The sequence below is a fragment of the Mastacembelus armatus genome, chromosome 6, assembly GCF_900324485.2.
Source record: "Mastacembelus armatus chromosome 6, fMasArm1.2, whole genome shotgun sequence".
NCBI classification, from domain to species: Eukaryota; Metazoa; Chordata; class Actinopteri; order Synbranchiformes; family Mastacembelidae; genus Mastacembelus; species Mastacembelus armatus.
Window position 1 is genome coordinate 8,891,178 of NC_046638.1, and position 18,826 is coordinate 8,910,003.

Sequence of the window (18,826 nt, forward strand, 5' to 3'; positions counted from 1 at the left end):
ATCAGCAGATAAGGTGGATGTAGGAATAATTATATGGGATTTGTGAAAGGCGTCAGGCATCCATTCAGCACATGTTTGCCATGTCTTGACAATAAAATTTCAGTTCCCACTCAAAAAGAGGGTGTGAGCAAAAACTTTTGCAATCTCAATATATAGGACTCCAGAGTACAGTCTGGCTATTACCTGCCTTGGTGACAGAAAGGCCCCATCGGCAACAATGAGGTGGAGATGTGCGTTGTTGTGTTTCTTTGCTTTTGTTGCCAGTGTCACCGATGCCCAAGCTACACTGGGTAAGACTTCGACTGTTTTGGATTTAGTGAAATACTTTTCAGATACAACACTGTCTACAGCATCAGTTTGGTAGATCATATAATAATTCAGCTGTTTTCTATATTTTCTTAGTCCGCAACCATGTTAGTAGCATCTGCAGCACATGGGGCAGAGAGCACTTCAAGACATTTGACGGTGATATGTACCACTTCCCTGGTATGTGTGAGTACAACCTGGTGTCTGACTGCCACGAGTCCTACCAGGAGTTCTCTGTGCACATGAAGAGGAAAGAGAATGATGGAAATTCAGCAGTCAGCTATATTGTGGTCACCATCAATGACCTTTTATTCAACCTCACTGAGAACCTGGTCACTGTGAATGACCTGCCGTAAGTAAAAAAGCTTTGTATCTCATGAAGGCAGCTGTACTTTTGCAGTTTTTGCGGATTATATTTAAAATCACATTCTCTTGTTCCTAGTGTCAAAATGCCATACTACAATGCAGGGGTGCAAGTGGAAAAAAATGCTGCTTACATCAAGCTCCACTCCAAAGTCGGCATCACGGTCATGTGGACCGGTGATGATGCAGTCATGGTAAAAACTTATTCAATTAAAGGAATTAATCTTTTACACTCCATATATGCTCAAGAGTGATTGTTGTCCATTTTATGAGGTTGTTTATTTTGTTTACCTTAAAATCTTATTATAACCACTTGCTGTGTTGTAGGTGGAACTGGATCGTGACTATGCAAATCGTACTTGTGGACTGTGTGGCGATTTCAATGGTGTTCCAGTCTACAATGAGTTTATTGATGAAGGTATATAAGAGTATTTTCTTAACATATTTGATTAATTATTTTTATTTATTATGTGCTGTACTTTTTTTTATAACGTTATAAATATGATTATGTGCAGGTCGCAAAATTAGCCCAATTGAGTTTGGCAACAAACAGAAAGTCCATCACCCAAATGTGGTTTGTGAGGACCCTTATGAAGAGGAAGAATCACTGGAAGTTGGGAATGTGCTGGAATCATGCAAGGAGTTTGTGAGTCCAGCTAGTTTTAGCAGGTGATATGCAGCAAGCATTTTCAGAATATTCACTTTCTCTCTGTTCTTGTTTCTCTTTCCTTTTCAGCAAACCACCTGTGAACAGATGCTGCATTCAGAGTCCTGGAGCTCCTGCACCAGGCTGATTGACCCTGAACCTTACATCCAGGCCTGTGTGCAGGACATGTGTGGCTGCGTCAATCGTGTAAATGACTTCTGTGTCTGCAGCACACTGTCTGAGTTCTCTAGACAGTGTTCCCATGCAGGAGGGCAGCCACCCAAATGGAGGACACCTGAATTCTGCGGTATTGTTTTGTGTTATGTTTTGGCTATGATCTTTATATTTATATCTTTATATTTTATATATCACAGCAAAGAGAACACTCCAATCATCTCATTAAAAAAAACAACTCATTTTAATTGTTCTTTGAATGAAAATTCAAATGTACCATATCTCCACAGCTAAAAAGTGCCCATTCAACATGGTTTATGAAGAGAGTGGGTCCCCTTGCATGGATACTTGCACACATCTAGACACAAGCTCAATGTGTGAAGACCACAAAATGGACGGCTGTTTCTGTCCTCCTGGTCAGTGCTTAGCATATGTGAAAAAAAAGTTTTTACTACATGCAGAAACCTATTGTTTCTAGTTTCCCCCCGTTTCAATTGGAATCACCCTCATATGTAATTTCCTTACTTAGGAACTGTGTTTGATGATATTTCCATGAGAGGGTGCATCTCACAATCTGAATGTCAGTGCAAGCATGACAAAATCTACAACTCTAGTGAGGTTTATCGGCAGGACCCAGTTGAGTGGTATGTCCAGTTTTTCAGAATGTAAACAGAATGTGTTAATTTGGGTGTGTTTGTGCCTTTTGTTATCTTAAACTATTTTGTGTTATTTTAGTGTTTGTATGGAGGGTAGATGGACCTGTAAGAACCTTCAAACACCTGCTGTATGTGCAATCGAAGAGGGTTCACATGTAACTACCTTTGATGGGAAAACCTTCACCTTCCATGGAGACTGTTTTTACACTCTAGCCAAAGTGGGAAGCAAGGTGAATGAGACATTACTTTGTACAGTGAAATGGCAGGAAATATAAAATGAGCTGATGTAAAAAAAAATAATAATAATAATAATGTTCATATTGTATATTTCAGGATGATGCAAGTCCAATGTTTACAATCCTGGTCCAGTTGGTGCCTTGTGGAAATCAAGAGCTGGACACTTGTCTTAAGACCCTTAAAATTCAGCTTAACAATGACAGAAACAATGTAAGTTCAAGCCTGTTAGTTACGGCTGCAGTCACTGATTAATTCACAATGATATCTGTAACACTAAACGATGAATTTTGTTTTTATTTAGGTATTAATGTTCACTTCAGACGGCACAGTATGGCAGAATATGCAGACCATCAGTTTGCCATACCAATCAGGTATCAGGACTCTTGAATTCACATATGTCTCCCTCATTAGATTGCTATTATACTTTTTTTTTTTTTGTAATATACTGATACCACAGTAGCAAACGATCTTACTGTTATTGCTGTTTATTCAAAGGTGACATCAATATATTCCATGCTTCATCCTTCCACATCTTGCTCCAGACCAGCTTTGGGTTGCAAATTCAAATCCAGCATGTGCCTGTTATGCAAGTTTATGTCAGCCTGGAACAGAGCTACAGAGGAAAGACACGAGGTAAGTTTTACATTAGTCTCAATATGTAATTATTAGTTGCTGTAAGACAAACGGGTGGGTGGGAATGGGGAAAACGGTTTTGGAAAAAAGGTTTGATCAAGATCCAGCTACACCTGAGGTGTAGGTCTAAAAGGAGCTGCCAGATCAAATGTTATGCCACCAGTGAATTAGTTTGAGTTTGACTGACTGAGTTTCACCATATAACATTATGACCTTTAATTCACAAAGTTCATGTTTTAGATTGTCGTCTTGTACCCTGTCAATGACAAAGCCAACCAGCAAAACCGGATATCATAAGCATCCTAAATGTGACGCTTGCGCCATATTGTGACATGGAATACTATTGCCCCCTACTGACCTTTCTTGGTATTGCGGTTTCAAATAGCCCGCCATAATTTAAAGTCTGAGCCAAATCATTTTCAAATATTGTTCAGGCTCAGTTGTTTTTTTTTTCTTTTCTTTTTATGCTTTAACCACTGTATATATATTACCCCCCAGGGATACTTTCAGCTAGATATTATTTATCTAGCTATTATTACTACTGTACATTACTATCAACATAGAAATTGACACCACACACGTTTTGCTATTTGTGATCTCTCTTTCTAAAATACTCGCTTTCTCCAGGTTTATGTGGGAACTATAACATGTTCCTGTCTGATGACATGAAGACACCTCAAGGGATTGTGGAGGGAACAGCAGCAACATTTAGTAACTCCTGGAAGGCTAACCTCTTATGCAGAGACAGAGAGGAAAGACTTGATGACCCCTGTTCCCTCAGTGTGGAAAATGGTAAAAAAAAAAAAAAAAAGCAGCATTTACATCAGTGTATTTTTCAGACTGATTCTCAGCTTTAAACACTTTGAACACGGTCTAACACAATTGTACTGTAGATGTTAAAAATAACAGGGCTGTAATTTCTTCATTCTCAGAGCGGTACGCCAAACACTGGTGTGCCTTGCTGCTGAGTCCAAATAGTACCTTTGCACAGTGTCGTTCAGTGGTGAATCCTGAGCTGTACTACAAGGTACAGCAGAACCTTTCTGTAAACCTTTCATCAAATTGATTGTGTTGTAACTGTAATTCTGTTAAAGTGTTTGTTACGTTCTGCAGCGGTGTACTTACACGAGCTGTAACTGTGAGAAGAGTGAGGCCTGCCTTTGTGCGGTCTTCTCCTCTTATGTACGGGCCTGTGCATCAAAGGGAGTTTTCGTGACAGACTGGAGAGAGGATGTGTGTGGTAAGGATTTTTTTTTTTTCATCCTGCTGTGATAAAGCGAGGTGACACTTTCTGGATTTTAATGATTTAACATTTTCCTTTTTATTGGTTGCGTAAAACCAAACCATAAAGTAATCCTTCACACATTGTGCACTAAACAGATAAATACTCAAAGAACTGCCCAGAGTCTCAGACCTTCTCTTACAAAAATCAGCGATGCCAGGTGACTTGTACATCACTGGGCTCAAAGCAGCAGAGCTGCACATCTGACTTCTTGCCCGTGGATGGCTGCTCCTGTGCTGAAGGTCTCTACCTAAATGAAAATGGCCTCTGTGTCCCCATGTCGAAATGTCCATGCTACCACAACAATGTCTACATTAAACCAGGAAAGTCCATCAGCATCAAAAACAACCACTGGTGAGTTTGCTGTTTCGAATTTGGTGACATTTGACAAATCAGTGATCAGTCTTTAGCAGATTTAGCAGAATTGTAAAGTCTGCACAGGATACAGAATATATTGAAACTCAAATACTTCTCTTGCATCTTTGTGTTGGATCTTATGCCTATGGTTTTTTTTTTTCAAGTGTGTGTACCAATGGGATGCTTCATTGTCACTCCTGGAGAGCCCGGTCATCAAGTACGTTTTATTTATTTGTTTTGTTTTAACCTCAACACAAGCATTTGACTAATGCAAAAACCTTTCTCCATCTATTACAGCATGCCCTTTTCCAAAAGTATTCTTCAACTGTTCCGCTGTGGCTACAGGACAGCTTGGATTGCAGTGTGCGCAAACTTGTTTAAATCTGGACAGCAGCGACTGTGTGAGTTCTGTTGCTGTGTTCACACTGGTGTTTGTGTATCAAATGACTGACAATGGTTTATTCACTAATAATTATTTCTTGATTTTAGTAGATAGTATGATATACTGAAGACATATTACTTAACAACTGTTTTTTCACTGTGATCCTCCTATCATCCATTCCAGGAATCCACAGAGTGTGAATCTGGCTGTCAGTGTCCTGAGGGTCTCATGGACGATGGCAAAGGTTCTTGTGTGAGAGAAAGTGAATGTCCATGTCAGCATAATGGGCATTTATATGCCCCTGGAGCACAAGTTCCTAATCAGTGCAACACCTGGTATAACACTTTCAAAATTTTTTTTTTTATTAAATATGCAATACAGCATGGTAAACCAATATTATCATGTTTGCAGTATTCAAATCGCTGTGTTATATTTTAACTGCTTCCTATATACCTAGCACCTGCAAAAGTGGAAAATGGGAGTGTACAGAAAAAAAATGTCCAGGAACATGCCTTATTTATGGGAGTGGTCATTACAGTACATTTGATCAGCAAACATATGCCTTTCAAGGAGACTGTGCCTATGTTGCTGTCAAGGTAAGAAAAGCATAAATAAATATCATCATAGAAATGTCCAAAATGTGTCCACAATCACTCTTGTTTACTCATTCCCTGCTCCCTATATAGTGAGCACCCTGTAGTTTACTCAGTAGTAAGCAGTAAAATGAAGTTGCTGACACTTATTATTTTGCAGAATTTCTTCAGTGTATACAAAATTGCATTGTAGGATTATTAGTAGAAAGTCAAGGACATGCCACTTTGTTTTTATGCTCATATCTTATGCCATTTTCTCTCTTGTATTATGTAAATTACTTTGAATTGCCTTTGTTGTTGAAAGTCAGTCAATATATGATTGAAATAAAAATCAGCCCATTTAAACTACAGCACATTTACCATTATTCACTTTAAAATAGATGCTTCTAGTAGTAAGGAATATAAAAGAAAACTGTAAATTACTCTAATCTCTTTCTCTTGATGACCAATTACACTTTCATCTCATATTTTAGGTTTTCTTTAGAAATATTTAAATATTATAGACTAATGAACTTTCAGCTAAAGTTTGGTTTCTGTCTACAGTGAAGTAAACCTAAAAATGTTTGATTTATACTTTTTTTTTTTGTAAGAACAAATGTGGTAATAAAACAGTACAGGACAACTTTGGAATTATCACAGAAAATGTACCATGTGGATCTACAGGCACTACCTGTTCTAAAACTGTCAGGATCCAGCTGGGGGTAAGTAAGAGCTTATAACAACTAATATGTGAAAGTATTACATATATTGAACATAATTAAACACATGAGTTCACATATCAAGCTACAGTTTCTACATGCACAACCTTAACATTGCAGCGAATGGAAGTCAAACTGTCAAAGGGCACATATGAAGAGGTGGAACTGGGACATGGTTCTCAGATTCCATACCGAATAAGGACGGTTGGCTTGTATCTGGTGATAGAATCTGACATTGGTCTGGCAGTGTTGTGGGATCGCAAAACAACTGTTCGCATCCTCCTCGAACCACAGCACAGTGTGAGTGACAATAATTGTTTAGTGTTAATTAAAGGCTCTTAAAGTGAGATGTTAGTACAAGAGATTTGACACAGTGTATTATTTTTATTTGTAATTGAGCTTTGAACGATAGATCATTTTCGGAATCCACTTAGAAAACTTTGGGACAACAGTTGTATTGATATAAAGTAAATTTTCTCAAAACATCCTTGATTCATATCCTTCAAATGATGTAAACGCAATAATATTGAAGTATATTAAAGCCTGAAAAGTACTTGTTTTTTGTAATGCCACATGAAAACATGTCACTGAATGTTTTTGTTTGTTCAGGGAGAGGTATGTGGCCTCTGTGGAGATTTTAATGGCGATGGCCTGAATGATTTCACCACTCAGGACCAGCTAGTAGTGAGTAATCCTGTAGACTTTGCAAACAGCTGGAAATTGTTCAGCACCTGCCCAGACGTGGAAATGAATGTTAATCCCTGTGAAGCAACACCCAATCGACATCAATGGGCAAAAATTATGTGCAGCATTATAACTGGAGATACGTTCAAAGACTGCCATAACAAGGTAGTACCAGATTGTTTGCTAATTTAGCATTATTTGGAGTTTAACCGTTGAGATGAAAAATCACATTTTAAAAATTCATCATCAATTTTGAATGACCAAACAGGTAGATCCTCTTCCATTTCATGAAAACTGTGTAAAAGACTCATGTGCCTGCGATACCGGAGGAGACTGCGAGTGTTTCTGCACAGCAGTTGCAGCCTATGCTCAAGCTTGTAATGAGGCTGGTGTCTGTGTTGCATGGAGAACTCCAGACATCTGTCGTAAGTAAACAGCACTTTTCCTTTTAGACTAAACTGAGATTTTTCAGCCTTTTCTAGCTCAAGACCCTGTTTTTAGTTCTGATGAGACCATCATTTAGTGATTTAGATTAAGATATGTGTAATCAGTGTATGGTTTGCTAAGTTGTCATTTGGAATGATTTAAGTCATCCCAAATATCAATAGAACTAAATGCAATCCTTAGGTCTAAGAGAAGTACAAGTGTAAATCTTTTACAACATGTATCTTTTTCTTCCTAGCTGTCTATTGTGATTACTACAACAACCCAGGTGACTGCCTCTGGCACTACAGCACTTGTCACACGCCTTGCTACAAGACCTGTTTGAATCCACAAGGAATTTGTAGCCAACCTACCCCCAATTTGGAAGGTAAGACATTAACTCAAAACATCTTACCTTACATCTGATTAATGTGAAGCAGCATTGTGACAAAATAAATGAAAAAAAATGCAAAGATCATCTGTGCATGCCCAAGATAAAAAAAAAAACATTGTGAAAAAACACTGCACCAAAAATACTGATATTATGATATTATGATGTGATTTTCGCAGGCTGTTACCCACAATGCCCAAACGAAAAGCCCATATTTGATGAGCATCAACAGATATGTGTGGAGGAATGTGAAGGTTGCTTTTACAATGGGACTAGATATGAGGAAAATGACATTATTTACAATGTGACTGACAACATGGGAATGTGCTACCATGCGATTTGCATTAATGCAACAGTGATATTTGGAAATTACTCATGCTCTCCATCAACAACTATTGCCACCACTACATCTGTAAACACACCAACTGAACCCACAACTACAACTGAAGGGCCAACCACAAAATCTACAACCCCACCAACTGAACCTACAACTACAACCCAAGAACCAACCACCACCACCAAATCTACAACCCCACCAACTGAATCTACAACTACAACCACAAAGTCTACAACCCCACCAACTGAATCTACAACTACAACCCAAGAGACAACTACAACCACAAAGTCTACAACCCCACCAACAGAATCTACCACTACAACAGAGGAGCCAACCACCACTACCAAATATACAACCCCACCATCTGAACCTACAACTACAACACAAGAGCCAACTACCACCACAAAATCTACAACCCCACCAACTGAATCTACAACTACAACCCAAGAGACAACCACCACCACCAAATCTACAACCCCTCCTACCGAACCTACAACTACAACCGAAGAGCCAACCACCACCACCAAATCTACAACCCCACCTACCGAACCTACAACTACAACAGAAGAGCCAACCACCACCACCAAATCTACAACCCCACCAACTGAATCTACAACTACAATTGAAGAGCCAACTACAACCACCAAATCTACAACCCCACCAACTGAATCTACAACTACAACCCAAGAGCCAACCACAACAACACCTTCCACTACATCTCCTACTACAACTGAAGGGCCAACAAGATCAACAACCATATCTGTGACTACACCCTGTATTACAACATGTGAGTGGTCAGAATGGTATGATGTGCACGACTCATCAACTGACCAAAGTGACTGGGAAACATATGAGAACATCAAAAATAGTGGCAAAGAAATATGTGAAAATCCCACAGAAATTGACTGTAGGTCAACAGATCTTCCTAACATAGACTTCAAAGACTTTGTAAGTCAAACTGGCCAAGTTGTTACTTGTGACCTGGGATATGGCTTAATATGTAGAAAAGAGGACCAGAAACGACCTCCAAGAAAATGCTTTAACTATAAGATCAGAGTATGTTGTGAGGTAGAGATATGTATAACCACAACACGTACATCTCCATCAACTACACCTTTCACTACAACAGAAGTGCCAACCACAAAGTCTACAACCCCACCAACTGAATCTACCACTACAACAGAAGAGCCAACCACCACTACCAAATCTACAACCCCACCAACTGAACCTACAACTACAACCCAAGAACCAACCACCACCACCAAATCCACAACCCCACCAACTGAACCTACAACTACAACCCAAGAACCAACCACCACCACCAAATCCACAACCCCACCAACTGAACCTACAACTACAACCCAAGAACCAACCACCACCACCAAATCCACAACCCCACCAACTGAATCTACAACTACAACCCAAGAGACAACTACAACCACAAAATCTACAACCCCACCAACTGAATCTACAACCACAACAGAAGAGACAACTACAACCACAACGTCTACAACCCCACCAACTGAATCTACCACTACAACAGAAGAGCCAACCACCACCACCAAATCTACAACCCCACCAACTGAATCTACAACTACAACACATGAGACAACCACCACCACCAAATCCACAACCCCACCAACTGAATCTACAACTACAACCCAAGAGACAACTACAACCACAAAGTCTACAACCCCACCAACTGAATCTACAACTACAACCCAAGAGACAACTACAACCACAAAGTCTACAACCCCACCAACTGAATCTACCACTACAACAGAAGAGCCAACCACCACTACCAAATCTACAACCCCACCAATTGAATCTACAACTACAACCCATGAGACAACCACCACCAAATCCACAACCCCACCAACTGAATCTACAACTACAACCCAAGAGACAACTACAACCACAAAGTCTACAACCCCACCAACTGAATCTACTACAACTGAAGAACCAACCACAACCACCACGCCTACAACCCCACCAACTGAATCTACAACTACAACCCAAGAGACAACTACAACTATAATGTCTACAACCCCACCAAAAGAATCTACAACAACTGCAGAGCCAACCACCACCACCAAATCTACAACCCCACCAACTGAATCTACAACTACAACCCAAGAGACAACTACAACCACAAAGTCTACAACCCCACCAACTGAATCTACAACTACAGAGCCAACCACCACCACCAAATCTACAACCCCACCTACTGAATCTACAACCCCACCAACCGAAGAGCCAACCACCACCACCAAATCCACAACTACATCCCAAGAGACAACTACAACCACAAAGTCTACAACCCCACCAACTGAATCTACTACAACTGAAGAACCAACCACAACCACCACGCCTACAACCCCACCAACTGAATCTACAACTACAACCCAAGAGACAACTACAACTATAATGTCTACAACCCCACCAAAAGAATCTACAACAACTGCAGAGCCAACCACCACCACCAAATCTACAACCCCACCTACTGAATCTACAACCCCACCAACTGAAGAGCCGACCACCACCACCAAATCTACAACTACAACCCAAGAGACAACTACAACCACAAAGTCTACAACCCCACCAACTGAATCTACAACTGAAGAGCCAACCACCACCACCAAATCTACAACCCCACCAACTGAATCTACAACTACAACCCAACAGACGACCACAACTATAATGTCTACAACTCCACTAAAAGACTCTACAACAACTGCAGAGCCAACCACCACCACCAAATCTACAACCCCACCAACTGAATCTACAACTGCAACACAAGAGACAACTACAACCACCAAATCTACAACCCCACCAACTGAATTGACAACTACAACAGAAGAGCCAACCACCACTACCAAATCTACAACCCCACCAACTGAATCTACAACTGCAACCCAGGAGACAACTACCACCACCAAATCCACAACCCCACCAACTGAATCTACAACTACAACCCATGAGACAACTACCACCACAAAGTCTACAACCCCACCTACTGAATCTACTACAACTGAAGAACAAACCACAACCACCACGTCTACAACCCCACCAACTGAATCTACAACTGCAACACAAGAGACAACTACAACCACCAAATCTACAACCCCACCAACTGAATCGACAACTACAACAGAAGAGCCAACCACCACTACCAAATCTACAACCCCACCAACTGAATCTACAACTACAACCCAAGAGACAACTACAACCACAAAGTCTACAACCCCACCAACTGAATCTACAACTACAGAGCCAACCACCACCACCAAATCTACAACCCCACCTAGTGAATCTACAACCCCACCAACCGAAGAGCCAACCACCACCACCAAATCCACAACTACAACCCAAGAGACAACTACAACCACAAAGTCTACAACCCCACCAACTGAATCTACAACTACAACCCAAGAGACAACTACAACCACAAAGTCTACAACCCCACCAACTGAATCTACAACTGCAGAGCCAACCACCACCACCAAATCTACAACCCCACCAACTGAATCTACAACTACAACCCAAGAGACAACTACAACCACAAAGTCTACAACCCCACCAACTGAATCTACAACTGCAGAGCCAACCACCACCACCAAATCTACAACCCCACCTACTGAATCTACAACCCCACCAACCGAAGAGCCAACCACCACCACCAAATCCACAACTACAACCCAAGAGACAACTACAACCACAAAGTCTACAACCCCACCAACTGAATCTACAACTACAACCCAAGAGACAACTACAACCACAAAGTCTACAACCCCACCAACTGAATCTACAACTGCAGAGCCAACCACCACCACCAAATCTACAACCCCACCTACTGAATCTACAACTACAACGCAAGAGACAACTACAACCACAAAGTCTACAACCCCACCAACTGAATCTACAACTACAGAGCCAACTACCACCACCAAATCTACAACCACACCTACTGAATCTACAACCCCACCAACCAAAGAGCCAACCACCACCACCAAATCCACAACTACAACTCAAGAGACAACTACAACCACAAAGTCTACAACCCCACCAACTGAATCTACAACTACAACCCAAGAGACGACCACAACTATAATGTCTACAACCCCACCAACTGAATCTACAACTACAACAGAAGAGCCAACCACCACCACCAAATCCACAACTACAACTCAAGAGACAACTACAACCACAAAGTCTACAACCCCACCAACTGAATCTACAACTACAACCCAAGAGACAACTACAACCACAAAGTCTACAACCCCACCAACTGAATCTACAACTGCAGAGCCAACCACCACCACCAAATCTACAACCCCACCTACTGAATCTACAACTACAACGCAAGAGACAACTACAACCACAAAGTCTACAACCCCACCAACTGAATCTACAACTACAGAGCCAACCACCACCACCAAATCTACAACCACACCTACTGAATCTACAACCCCACCAACCAAAGAGCCAACCACCACCACCAAATCCACAACTACAACTCAAGAGACAACTACAACCACAAAGTCTACAACCCCACCAACTGAATCTACAACTACAACCCAAGAGACGACCACAACTATAATGTCTACAACCCCACCAACTCAATCTACCATTACAACAGAAGAGCCAACCACCACCACCAAATCTACAACCCCACCAACTGAATCTACAACTACAACCCAAGAGACGACCACAACTATGTCTACAACCCCACCAACTGAATCTACAACTACAACAGAAGAGCCAACCACCACCACCAAATCTACAACCCCACCAACTGAATCTACAACTACAACCCAAGAGACAACAACCACCACAAAATCTACCACCCCACTAACTATACCAACCCCAACTGAAGGGTCAACTGCTGCTTCCACAACACCATTTGAATCCATCTTCACTGGTTCCACAAAATCAACAGCACAACCATCAACTGGTCACATTGTTAGCAGCTTTACAACTACATCATCAACAATACCCACGCCAAGTACCACAACAGAATGCTTCTGTATAATTAATGGCAAACATTATAAGCCAGGTAAGAAAAAATTATAATATAAAAACATAATATAGTATTTTTTCAGGCACAAGTTTATTAGTGTGTAATCTGTTTTAAATTCTTTTTTTTTTAGGGGAAATAATATTTGACAGGGAGCACATTGGATCAGGTGTTTGTCTCACAATGATATGTTCTGATATTTGTGAGATTCGGAATGAAACTGATATTTGTGCCACGACCACTCCTACGCCCACACCTACACCCACACCTTTTGTACCTACTTGCCCTGAATGGGATGTAACAGTAAGTATCATCTTGTCTAAATTATATGTCTAATAATTTATCCTGTACTTAGAGTATACTTAATTATTTATCTGTTTTATTGTTTTTCATTTTACACTAGCAAAATGAAACCTTCTTATTGTGCAACTGCACCATGGCAAGATGCATTGAAAATAATACAGTTGAAATAATTCCGTATGAATGTCCACCCATTGAGAACATCACTTGTGCCAATGGAAAGAACCCAGTTCTTGTATACGATGAGTATTACTGCTGCCAACATTACGCTTGTGACTGTAAGTCATTCTGTGGTTAAAATGATTAAAGACATATTTTTTGACTCATGTTATCCTCAAATAATTCCTGGATTTGTAACTTTGTTTCCATTTCTTTTTAGGTGTATGCGAAGGCTGGGGAGATCCTCATTACATCACATTTGATGGATTATATTATAGTTACCAAGGAAACTGTACTTATGTTTTAATGGAAGAGATTTTCCCAAAACATAATTTGAAGATTTATATTGACAATGTCTTTTGTGATCCCATTGAAGATGTGTCTTGTCCGCGATCGATAATTATATCATATGTATCGCAAGTTGTCACACTCATAAATCATAATCTTATTGGAGCGCCACAATTAGAGGTAAAAGAATATATGGTGATTTGAAAGTTTTATTTTAAGTTGTGAAACTGATTGCAAGTACATTATTACTGTCAGTGTAGACGAAATATCAGTGATGGACCTTTTTTGGCATAGTATATTACTAATATTAGTATTACTTTTTGTTGTCCAATACTGTATTTTTTCCCTTGTAGGCACTAAAAGATGGAGTACAGCTGAAACTACCTTATTCACAGAATGGGATTAAGATCTTAAATTCTGGCATTAACTTAGTTTTGGAGATCCCTTACCTAAAAGTGGTTATTACATTTGGAATAACTGGCTTTAGCGTTAATCTTCCATTTGAATTTTTCGGCAAAAACACCCAAGGCCATTGCGGTAAGAACAAAACTCAGTCTCTAGTGGCCATATTGATAAGTTTGATATCAGACTGTAATATTAACTGTTTTGTGACTACTGTCAGGAACATGCAATAATAACCAGGCTGATGACTGTATGTTGCCTGGAGGCCAGCTGGTGGAAAGTTGTGCTGTTATGGCTGACTATTGGCCTGCAAAACACATTGACCAACCCAACTGCCAAATACCTTCTGTACTGCCCACCAACATCCCCGAACCTCCACCAACCTTAACACCATGCAAGCCGGACTCCATTTGTGACTTGCTTCAGAGCAGGTAGATATTCTCTAATCCATTGTAGTTGTTCACATTTATCCACATAACTTTGACAAGCTTTTTTAAAAATTTGTTTGTGGTTTACTTTCACAGTGTCTTTGAGGCATGCCATCCCTTTGTCTCCCCTGACAATTTCTACCGAGGTTGTGTTTTTGATAGTTGCCATGTTTCCAACCCAGTAGTGGAGTGCACGAGTTTGCAGACTTATGCTGCTGCCTGTGCTCAGGCTGGGGTTTGCCTTCACTGGAGGAACCACACCACACTGTGTGGTAAGCAATTCCTCTTTACTGCTCTTGTGCATTTTAAAACACAGTGTGTAGGCAGTATGTATTTTAAGAAAAACTAATGGAATCCCTTTGTTTATTTACAGCAAGTGACTGCCCATCAAACAAAGTTTACAAGCCGTGTGGTCCTGCAGAGCCTCCAACCTGTGACGACAAGTGAGTTTCAACAAAAATAGTTTGTTCATTTAACTGTTCATAAACTAACTGTTCCTTTTCCATGCTTCAATATTACAGTCCTTATGAAACTACCATGAACTTCACTACTGAGGGCTGTTTTTGTCCTGATGGAATGAAACTCTTCAACAAAGAGTCTGGGATATGTGTTGATAAGTGTGGTATGTATGGCGTATATCTTCTCACTGCACTAAATACATTTTAATAGTCAGGACTGCTGATCAGTAATCCCTATTTTCCAACAGGATGTCTTGATCCTGAGGGTATTCCTCGTGAGGTCAGTCTTCTGCTCGTTTCCAATTAAAATTGTATCTGGTATTGTTTATTTGCAAGAGACAAATAGCTCTCTACTGCGGTTCATTATTTCAGTTTAACGAAAGGTTCGAGTACAAATGCCAACACTGCATCTGTGAGGAGTCCACCAAGACTGTGACTTGCAAGCCCAAGGTGTGCCCAGCACCACCAATAGTAAATTGCACTGGTCCAGGGTTTGTCATGGTCAACCAAACGAATCCATCAGACCACTGCTGTTCTACCTTTGTTTGCCGTAAGACATGAAGTATCACTGAACATAAATAACACATTAGTAATAATAGTTGAGGCTGCCTCTTAATTGTTTTATCATCTCCACAGAATGTCAAATCAATACTTGCCCAGTCATCAACATGAACTGTCCAGTTGGTTTTAAAGCAGTTATCAGTGTCCCTGAGGGAAAATGCTGCCCAGAACATACATGTGGTGAGCTGATTAAAGAACAGCATGAATTTCTATTAACTATCATGTTCACAGTGAAACTTTCATGATTTCCTTTGTGTTTTATAGAGCCTAAAAGAGTCTGTGTCCACAGAAACATTGAGTACGAGGTAAATAAGAAATGGAAATGTGCAGAGGATTTATGGCATAATTTGTTCATATAAATTCTATTTGGCTAAAAACACAAAAGTCTGAACATGTTCCACTTTATTTGCTAGCCTGGTTCCACAGTACCTGTGAATGTATGTCAGGACTGTAGCTGTACCAATGAGGTGGACCCTCATTCAGGTCTATTCAAAATAACTTGTGAATTTCAGCAATGCCAAACAAACTGTGACATGGTAAGAGAAATAACACCATACACACCACACGTACAATGCAGCCTGTGTTCTTCAGTGTGTTTACTGTGAGGATAAACTGGACATGGTAAATCACTCCCTCATTTCTCTCAGGGATATGAATATGTGGAAACAGCTTTAGATGAATGCTGTGGGAAGTGTGTACATACACACTGTGTCCTCAGTGTTAATGGTACAGAGAAACTCTTGATGGTATGTTGGTTCATCTCTTTTGGATCTATATTCCAATAATAATATTTGCAACGCTTCAGTCTTTTGAAATCTGTTTGTATTCCTGCTTTTGTGTGTGTGTGTGTGTGTGGGTGTGTGTGTGCGTGTGTGTGTGTGTGTGCATGCATACGCTTCTATTTCACTGCTCTCCAGGAAGGAGAAACCTGGTCACCACCTGAAAATAAGTGTGAGCATTACACTTGTGTTAGGACCAGCGATACTTTAACAACAAGCAGTTCACACATTGTATGCCCACCATTCCAGGAAAACAACTGCCAACCTGTAAGTATCATATCATATTTAGCAAATGAGTCTGAATTGACTATGTCTCTGAGAACTTAAGTTAAAACAAATTATACTGATGATGTGTATTTTCCTCCTTAGGACACAATTCAGACTGCGGCAAATGGCTGTTGTAAAACCTGTGAGTATAACGTGTTCATTTTTGGTAGAAAGTACTCAAATGAAGACATGCTAATTGTGTGCCTCTTCTGAAAAGGTGTGGAGAGGGAGAGGGCCTGCAAATTAGGATCCCTGAGGACATTTGTTAGGCACAGGGGCTGTCAGTCCTATGAGGAGGTAGAGATACCATATTGTGAAGGATCCTGCAACACTTTCACCAAGTGAGTAAAATCTCGAAAGTCATAACCCCATAAAAATGATGAAATTTAAAAATCTTTAGGTATAGTTTTTCAGGTGTTTGTTTTATTTAGTAATCCTGCCTCTGCTTCCCTTAGGTACTCTGAAGCAGCAGCTGCTATGCAGCATTCTTGTTCCTGCTGTAAAGAGACACATTTCAGCAATCGCACTGTTAACTTGCACTGCTTGAACGGAGACATGATTCCCTATACTTACATGCATGTGGAGGAGTGCGGTTGTGACCACACAGACTGCATCACAGCGGCTGCCCGCAAGAGGCGAAGCTTCCCACTTGTGTAACAAAAAAAAAAATTCACATAAATGGCTGTGGGATGCAAAAATTCTTCCTACATTGTCCAAATCATCAAGCATATCTCTTACTAGGTAACTGTCATTGTAGAACGAGCATTTATCAATTGATCAAATAAAAAGATGCAACTCCTCCTGTTTCCTCTCAAATCAATGTTAATAAAATATGCAATACATAGTGGGGTTGGTCGGGAGGTTGGAGGGATCTTGTTGTTTCTGTTGGAGGCAGCAAACAATGTTGGTATGAGCTGAGGAGCTATAATTTTAAAGACATTTCCACAAAATTCAGGTTGATATTTTTAGTTTCCTCTGGAACTTCCGCATCTCCAATACAAATTACAAATTAAATATATTTTGTCTGAGAAATATTTAATTTGAGCATGAGTTTTGTAAACGGTTTCTAATTTTGATGTTTATTTTCTATACACAGGCGATTTATTTATATCAGGCTCCTAGCTACTTCACCGGCCTATTGTTTGTGACACTATAATGCTGTTTTTCCCTTTTAACCTATAGTTTTATCTAGGCTGAAAGGCTGAGGGCTATATTACTATGATAAACATGTTATACATGTTTTATAAAACTTTCAAATGCTGTCAAAATTTGTTGACTTTTTTATTTGGAGTTCTTGGAAATTAAAGCGGATCAAAATGTTATTTTGCGTGTTCTCAAATAAGCCTCCTCCAAGGGCAAACATGGCATTGGACCACTCCCACTGGAGGACATCTGTGTGATGTCTACGTGATAGCATGCAGTGTTTTGAAGTAAGAAGAAAGCCGGTCAATAAACCAAATTCCCCTCCGACAGTTTTGATTAGAGGCAGGACTGTTCACGCTATGATCCTTATTGACCTAATGGTATTTGACTTGTCATCAAAAGTTCTTGTCCTCATTTCACTTGTCAACATTTCATGAGCAAACTGAGATCATTGTCACTGAAGAGGGTTAAACAAAGTTGTTTGCATGGTTACTGTACAAATAAAATGCTAAACAAGAATGAATGAAATACATGTACCAGTCAAATAACTGGACATGCTATCCATTTAATTGAATGAATAAAAATGTGTTTAATCCATACACTATAGTTAAATAAATATTATCATTAAGAATAATGCAAACACATACCTCTTCAAATGTGTTTAATTATGCTTTATTAAATATTTACACTGGGTTTATAGTGTATAGTGTGGAATAGTTAGTGCTGAATTACAATGCTATGGCACTTAAATTTACTTAAAATTACAGTATTTGTTTTCAAATCTTTAAACCAATACACTGTACTGAACTAAAATAATGAAAAATAACAATTGAAGTTACTTTCTTTTGAAGTAATCCCTGTT

At 39.8% G+C, this 18,826-nt stretch overlaps 1 protein-coding gene across 1 annotated transcript; it reads left to right on the top strand.

Moving 5' to 3' along the window:
- The first annotated feature begins 217 nt into the window (after window positions 1–217).
- On the top strand, window positions 218–17,579 carry muc2.1 (mucin 2.1). Its single transcript, XM_026311031.1, has 44 exons — window positions 218–290; window positions 403–658; window positions 749–863; window positions 997–1,087; window positions 1,185–1,315; window positions 1,406–1,622; window positions 1,780–1,905; window positions 2,019–2,133; window positions 2,225–2,375; window positions 2,479–2,592; window positions 2,684–2,753; window positions 2,878–3,015; window positions 3,643–3,807; window positions 3,948–4,042; window positions 4,129–4,255; window positions 4,396–4,651; window positions 4,819–4,871; window positions 4,952–5,055; window positions 5,220–5,371; window positions 5,494–5,632; window positions 6,220–6,330; window positions 6,448–6,627; window positions 6,937–7,176; window positions 7,280–7,436; window positions 7,694–7,822; window positions 8,005–8,079; window positions 8,329–8,872; window positions 13,597–13,757; window positions 13,859–14,106; window positions 14,280–14,463; window positions 14,549–14,759; window positions 14,853–15,028; window positions 15,130–15,199; window positions 15,278–15,378; window positions 15,463–15,494; window positions 15,587–15,764; window positions 15,851–15,955; window positions 16,040–16,080; window positions 16,189–16,311; window positions 16,423–16,521; window positions 16,693–16,821; window positions 16,924–16,963; window positions 17,039–17,162; window positions 17,277–17,579. The coding sequence occupies exons 1-44, from the start codon at window positions 218–220 to the stop codon at window positions 17,476–17,478; spliced, it is 6,348 nt and encodes a 2,115-aa protein (XP_026166816.1). The 3' UTR covers window positions 17,479–17,579.
- Window positions 17,580–18,826: the final 1,247 nt, after the last annotated feature.

Excerpts from the sequence above, each read along its gene's own strand:
- muc2.1 (XM_026311031.1), top strand. The coding sequence starts at position 218 with ATGAGGTGGAGATGTGCGTTGTTGTGTTTCTTTGCTTTTGTTGCCAGT. Across the intron at positions 4,652-4,818 it reads AGCATCAAAAACAACCACTG|TGTGTGTACCAATGGGATGC; the intron begins GTGAGTTTGCTG and ends TTTTTTTTCAAG. Across the intron at positions 16,081-16,188 it reads ACAGAAACATTGAGTACGAG|CCTGGTTCCACAGTACCTGT; the intron begins GTAAATAAGAAA and ends TTTATTTGCTAG.